The sequence below is a fragment of the Urocampus carinirostris genome, chromosome 1 (genome assembly GCF_059441175.1).
Source record: "Urocampus carinirostris isolate Australia breed hairy pipefish chromosome 1, RoL_Ucar_1.0, whole genome shotgun sequence".
Lineage (NCBI taxonomy): Eukaryota > Metazoa > Chordata > Actinopteri > Syngnathiformes > Syngnathidae > Urocampus > Urocampus carinirostris.
The window spans coordinates 44,624,718-44,632,330 of NC_142349.1; the positions used below are offsets into that span (position 1 = coordinate 44,624,718).

At 38.7% G+C, this 7,613-nt stretch overlaps 1 protein-coding gene across 1 annotated transcript; it reads left to right on the forward strand.

The window, feature by feature from the left end:
* Positions 1-996: 996 nt before the first annotated feature.
* On the forward strand, positions 997-5,384 carry arl6ip1 (ARL6 interacting reticulophagy regulator 1). Its single transcript, XM_088341120.1, has 6 exons — positions 997-1,164; positions 2,458-2,591; positions 3,893-4,012; positions 4,194-4,311; positions 4,388-4,472; positions 4,913-5,384. Exons 1-6 carry the CDS (start codon positions 1,129-1,131, stop codon positions 5,029-5,031), a joined length of 612 nt encoding a protein of 203 aa, XP_088197246.1. The 5' UTR covers positions 997-1,128; the 3' UTR covers positions 5,032-5,384.
* Positions 5,385-7,613: the final 2,229 nt, after the last annotated feature.

Consider the following 7,613-nt stretch of genomic DNA (forward strand, 5'->3'; position numbering starts at 1 on the left):
CCTTTACACTTGCAAGACATGGACTCTCACAGCAAAACTGTAATAGAAAATCCAAGCATTGGAGATGCAATGCTACAGGAAACATCTTGGCATTAGCCACTTAGCCCATGGGAAAAACAAAACGGTGCAGAACACCATCAGAGGGCCCCATTGGACCTTATGAAGAACTGTTGTCATCTGAGCGCAGACGGAAACTTCAGTTGTATGGTCACAGTAAAACATCATCAGGAATTACCAAAATAATTCTCCATGAAACAGTCCAAGGGGGCGGGAGGAGAGGAAACCCGAAAAAGAACGGGGCCGACAACATTAAGGAATGTACTGGTGCCAACTTTGCCCCAACCCAAGAACAGGCCAGGGACTGTCAACAGTAGAAAAGGCTGTCCAGAGTTGGGTCTTCATTGGTGCCCGACGACCCATGCAGTGAGGGGATCCGTGAACCGTACAATAAGACAATAAAATCCCCTCCTTTATCCCCACCTAATAAACCGAAACACCTAATACAAAGCCTCACAAAATGTTTAAAATAAGATAGAAAATGAAATAAATAATAATATAGAAAATCCAATAATGGAAAGGCACAGTCTAACTATGTGAAGAAAGGCTTATGCACGCTGATAGTAATGGCAGCCGATGGCCACAGGTTTAACTCCATCTATATACACCCACACAAAGTCTTAATATTCTTAACTCATCAAGTAGCTAAATGTACTTATTAGATGAGCAGTATCCAGCCCTTTTTTATTCCCAGCATTTTATTTTCACTATGGTCACTCACATCTATGACACAGCCTGTTTCTAGTGCATTCACCCAGTTAAACTAAAAACTACACTTCTGAAAAAAATAGTGTGATTTTGCTACTTTCTTGCTTTTTACAGTTTTTTTAAGATAAAACGTACATACAGTACGACTGTTTTCTTGTGCGTTTAGTTTTAGAGAAACTACATCTCCCACAAAGCCTAGCGTCAGGTTTGACGCAGGCGCTCCGGATAAAATCATCCTATCAAGTTTTCGTCTCACTTCGACCGTTAGAGACGTTGAGTAAACTGGTTTTGTCTGTTAATTTTTTTTAGTGTTTACAGATCTTTTTAAACCCGAGATCTCAAACACTACCTGCTTTAGCAGCCATGTCAGAAGGAGACAACAAAAGCGCCAACATGCTGGTTTGTACCAAGATGATGATGTTGTTTCCAATTTGAGATTAGCTCTTGTTAGTCCTGATCTTTGATGCCTGTTTAAGGGCCTTGCCTATTGGCTTCAGGTAGCTAGCCTTGCGCTGAAATGCCGGTAGCAAGCAAATTTAACTATTATGCCTCGGTCATGTTTAATTTAAACACATGTCTGGTTGCTGCTGTTTGCTACTCGACTTGGACCGACTTCGCTGCTAACGTGCTAACTAGTTAGCCGCCTGTCTTTCCATGAAGTTAACCGTGTGACTTGCGGTTTCTCCGTCAACACATGCCTGCGATTATTACATATGTTTGAAAGACTCTAACAAAGGACAAGGATTCTGACTAGATTTTGTAGCACAACGTATTTAGGGGTTCAGACTCTTAAAAGTTCAAAAGCAATAAACATTGTTAAACAAGTTATAATACTTTGAGAACAAATTTCCAAAGGAATCGTGTACAATTTAGTTGCATCCTTATCATTCTTGAAGGTTGCCATTTAAGTAATGCTTGGTTGTATATTCCTTTATCACAAATAACCTCAAAGGGCTGCAAAGACTACAGCTTATTATTAAAGGATCCCCTGATCTAAAGCCTACACGGGGGCAGGGGAAAAACCATAACCTGAGGTAATCAGCATATACTATGTTCCGAATTTGACAATTAAAGCCCCAGTGTTTAGTATTTGATCAATAGATGGCACTGCATTGTCTAATGCAAAAATGTCAAGAATTCGCAAAAACTTTGTCTGTTTGACATCAGCCTCCCTTTACAGTTTTTGGTATTTGGTTTGCCATTTTATTTCAGGCTTGATATTGAACAGCTAAGGGTAAAAATAAAGTAGAATCAGTAGGCAAAATGACCTATTTTAAAATAATTTAAAAAGAAAAATAACAATCATCAAATAGCATGAGTAATAAATGAGAAGAAATTGATACAATTTTTAAAAATAAATGTACAACACTAGAAAAACTAACACAATACAGGGTCTATTGCTGATGTCAAGGCCAAGGATTCAATGAAAGTTTTTTGAAAGTCAAATGGATAAACGGTAAATAACCTCAGATAATCAACTAAAAAACTAAAGTTCCCTAAAAGAAATCATCCGATTTACATCACCAAGTGTACTAATTTCACAGACTCTGTCCTTGTCTGGGGTTTAATTAGTCTTCTTTCCCAAAGTAAGCCATTATTGGCAACAGCTTTTTGCTCATGACATTGCCGTGGACTGCACGCAAATGAAAACGGTTATATTGTGGGATTCTCATTTGATGTGTTGCAACGCAGGCGCGGGAAACTGCGCAGTTGGAGGAGCAACTTCAGGCGTGGGGCGAGGTGATCCTGGCAGGAGACCGTGTCCTGCGCTGGGAGAAGCCCTGGTTTCCTGGAGCGCTCATGGCTGTCACCACTGTGCTCTTCCTGTGAGTCTGTTACAAATCACTGGATAGTGTCCCATATTGTGATGCTGCTGTTTTGAGGGTACGTGTGGCCCCTGTTTCCAACTAGGTCAACCATGCACAATCTGATTGGATGTTGACACACTTGCATTAAATGTTGACACCCACTTACAGTCTTATTACACTAAAAATGGGACATATGAATGAATGAAAACTTTTATTTCGAACATAAAAACAAAAACAGGACAAAAACAATGAGTACAACAACAGAATAATGTCACATAACATGTTGGAAAAGGGGTAGTCAGAAGCAGATGCTTATTTTTCCTACCCCTTTATCTTCCCTATTAAATACATTTTATAGATAGCTCCTCTTGTGTCCAATACAACAAAATCTCATGGATATACTTATTACATGGGTCAGATATCAAATATTATAGTAGTTACAACAATCACATATTTTATACACTAAATCTTCGCAATCCCATCCCTCAACGTCATAATGCGCATAATGTCACTGCGGCACCAGTGATAATAACAATAAAAATAAACACAATACTTAACATAACATTTGCTATATGCTATGTAATGTATTCATAACAATTCAACAATAATTAGTAAATGCCTTTTATAAAAACATTTAGGCAATACACGTGTAGTCTACGTATAGATACATTTATATTTTATTTCCAAAGTTAATTTAGAATAACAATTAATGCTATAAAAGTGTTTTTATGGTGTGCACAACACGACCACACGATCAACATTTCGTTCTGTATACACGTGTACTAGAATGACAATAAAGTAGATCTGAATCTGAATCTGAATTAATGTTGACATTTCTAAATCAGCAGAATATACAATAACTATTTTTCCTTTTTGAATTCTGGCTCAGCTGTGCCAACCACAAATGCCTTTTTTTCCTCTGGCAACTTGTAGCATTTACCTCCTGATTTTTCATAAATTTTGCAAATTGATAATATTCTGAACGTTTTTGGTGCTCTATTTTGTAGGATCAAAAATATGATATTTCACCTCAGTCCTCATTGTTGCATGTTTTTAATGTTGTTGTGTTGATTCACCAATCTTCAGGATTCAATTATATTGTGGTCTCTATGTAACTTTAAAAATAAAATGATAACAAATAAAATTAATATATTCATAAAACATTTCACATGGTCACAGTAAATTTCTGTTGTCAAGGGAAAACATTTATACATGGACACAATTATATTGTCCGAATCTCATACTGGCCCAGGCCTTTTTGAGATATGATAACGAGTCCCTTCGGCGTCAGTCTTGCATCAACTCTTCGTCCTTTTTAGGCTGATATACTATTTGGACCCGTCGGTGCTGACAGGTGTGTCTAGTGGTGTCATGCTGCTCTGTCTTGCCGACTACTTAGTCCCTACACTGGCACCCAGAGTCTTCGGCTCCAACAAGTGGTAAGAATGCCGCAGTCTCTTCTTCCTTTGTGTCATAGCATCTTTGGTCTGTGTGCCTTACTACTTGTATTCATGTGTTTCATTTTTTAAAATGGGGAGCAATAGAAAGACTGTGTCTACAACAGAACACTTTGTGTTCATTTTTGGTGCTTCTGACCTTGTGACTGTGTTTGCACATCAGGACCACTGAGCAGCAGCAGCGCTTCCACGAGATCTGTGGCAACTTGGTGAAAACGCAGCGCCGCTTTCTGGGCTGGGGTCACCGTCTGTGCACGCTCAAGGAGGAGAAGCCAAAGATGGTAAATCCACATTCATCCAAACCATCCAAATAATTAAAAAAAAATCCCGACTGAACATATAGCCGCTCTCTTTTAGTACTTTGCTTCAGTGGTCAGCGGCCTGTTGATGGTGGCCTGGATCGGGCAGCAAGTTCACAATCTCTTGCTCACCTACCTGATTGGTGAGTTAAGTGCAGGATCATAGATTTGAAAGACATTTCAGTAAGTCAGGAAAACTTATCGTGCTTGAATTACTACTTTAAAACGTTTTTGTGGTTGATGTTGGACACAATGTTTGATTATGGGACATGACGTAAAAACAAAAAAGTCCTATGTCCTTCAAACAACAATTTGTATGCAAGTTCTAAAATGCTATTTCATTGATGTTTCAGTAAATGATTCAATTTTGCCCACTGTATGCATAGTAGTGCAGTGGTTAGCACATTTGCCAAACACACTAAAGTTCCCTGGTTTGAAACCAGGTAGAAACAATTGTTAGCCTGGAGAAGGATGGGCGTCACCAGGCTGTACTTGCCCAAGACACACCAGAGGAGATGTTGTCCTCATGATTATAGTGGCTAAGGTAATCAACCTACAACCTTTTTTTTTTCTTTTGTCTCAGTGAATTTGATGCTACTGCTGCCAGGTCTCAATCAGCACGGCGTCCTCTCCAAGTACGCCTCCATGGCCAAGAGAGAAATCAACAAGCTGATCAAGAACAAGGAGAAGAAGAACGAATAGAATCACAACGCAAACGACACATTGCACTCAACTGCATACATGTTCCCGCACTCATAGTCTACACTGACTACTGATTCCTTGACCTTCACTATTTTGAGCACGCACTTCTTTTATCTTTGTCATCATTGGTGTGATCTTGTAGCTCTTCATCTTTATCTTATTTCATGTTAACTTGATAGTAAGCAGCAAACATGCAAATAATACTAAAAAAAGAAAAGCAGCCTGCTGCTACCTCAATTCTGGGCCCCAGGCTTTCCGCTGCTACCATGTAAATAGCCCCCTCCCATTCTGGTGTGCTATCATGATTATTTTGACTCCTTACAATGTGAGTAAAGTTGACTTTAATCATCTTGTATTGCGCTGCCTGCATTTACATCCATTTTCTTTTGTGCAATAGAGGTCTGGTTGCTGTGGCAGCAACATTGACAAGAAATGCCAGACTTTGTCATCCGTGCCAATTCATCCAGCTCTTAATCGGAAATGTGAAAAAAAGCGAATCAACATTCCCTTTTTCCTTTTCAAATTATTCAAGTTGCAATTATATGATCTTGTGTGGGTGTGTATACATATGTATGTGTGTATATATACTAATGTAATATTTATATATATATATATATATATATATATATAAAAGGCCTCCTCCGATCCACCTGTTTTGATTAAATCTGAAAGGTTACAAAAATCAGATGAGCCCTAAGAGGCGTGGATCAAGAAACTGAGACATAATTGGCAGATAGCGACAATTATGTAATGGGAGGGGGGAGTCAAAATAAGGAACTGGCATCCTATGCAATTTCCTTTGCATTTGTCCAACATAACCAAAATAAACTTATAATACACAGGTTACTAAAGTCAAGTCATTTAAGTCATTTTTATTTGTATAGCCCTTAATCATAAAGAGTCTCAAAAAGTAAATGATATATAAATTCAGATACATGCAACTGGCTCCAGTAGTCTATGACTAAATCTAATGGTTAACAAGGTCTACAAGTTATTAACATTTAGGTTCTATTTACAGAGTAAGCTAAATAGTATTATAATTACAACGCTAAAGAATCATTTATATAAAAGTTCACTATATAATCTGTGTTCAGTGTTCAGATACCTTATGATGAATCCACAGAACACACTGTAAATACGCCAAAACACCGGAGGAGAACTTAGTCTTTTGATTGGGTGAGTGGGAGGGATGGGTGGAGCCATGCAAAAAGCGCAAGCACTGCCTCCCATCTCTCGCCCTACGCCATCTGCGCCAAAAGTGAGCTCATCAGGCTCCCTATTTGCAGAATGTTGTGACGTTTTTACACAATAACAGCTTGCATCTGGTTTTGAAACCAATATGTATGAAAAAAAGGGTCAAAAGGAGTTTAACCGATCTTGAGTAATTGCAAGAAAGAGACAAGTTTAAAGTGGTCTGTTTGTTGATTTTGGGACACGGGCTCTGGCATTATTCTCTTTTCATAATTTTTATCAAATCATCAAAAATAAATGTGCTGAAGACTAAGCTTTTGTCTGGGGTGCGGGTTTAGCAATTTTGTAAATTTGTCTCATAATATATGGTGTGGCTCTTTCCCAAAATAAAATTAATATTTTTTGCTTTTATGGCTCTTTGAGTCAAAAAGGTTCCCGACCCCTGCCCTAGACCTTAATGAAGACAATCGGTTGCAAGTTGAATTATTGTTGTGGGTTTTGGTATGTTGCGCCAGTTTGGTATGCCAGATCAACTGCCAAAGGTTTTTTTTTTGCTTTGAACAATTTTGGCCTCTCTTCCAGGCCCTTCCTGATTAATATGGGTTTTGGGAGGGGGAGGGACAGTTGCCTTTTCTTTTTGTTTGTCTTGTATAAATTCAGGTATTGTATGAAAGTTCAAATTTGAATTTTTGGCCTCTCCTCCAGGTCCTTCCTGACTCAAATTTAATTCTTTGGCCTCTCCTCTAGGTCCTCCCCGACTAGGGGTTTTGGGAGGGACATCTGTATTTTCAATTTGTTTGTCTTGTCCATTTTCTTGTTCATTTTTTTGGGGTATTTCCATAACTTTATTCATTTCATTGTCTTTGTTATCTTTATTCATTTTATTGTCTTTGTTACATTTATTCATTTCATTGCCTATGTTGTCTGTATTCATTTCATTGTCTTTATTGTCTTTGTTACCTTCCTTCCTAGCTTTCAACTTGTTAACAAACGATTTCGGGCAGTTCCTTTGGTCCGTTTCTCCACAGAAGTTGCATTTTCTGCTATTGGTACACTCCTCAAAAGAATGTCTAATTGTCCTGCTTTTCCACAAATAATTCAATCACATACCTCAGCCAGATGCCCATGCTCACCACATTTGCGGCAGAGTTTGGGTTGTCCTTGATAGTGGATAAAGCCACGGTTTTCCCCCAGGACTATCATCGATGGGGGGGGGGTTTCAGTCCCTGAGAGCCCTGAGGGTCTTGCCATTGTTGGATGGGTATCCTCCAGGTACAATTCCAAATGCCGTTCTCATCCTTTACCTTCATAGCCTGGCCTTTTATCGAGCAGTATCTGCTCAACCAAAAACAGATGTCATCTGCATTCACCACTTCATTAAACATTCTGAC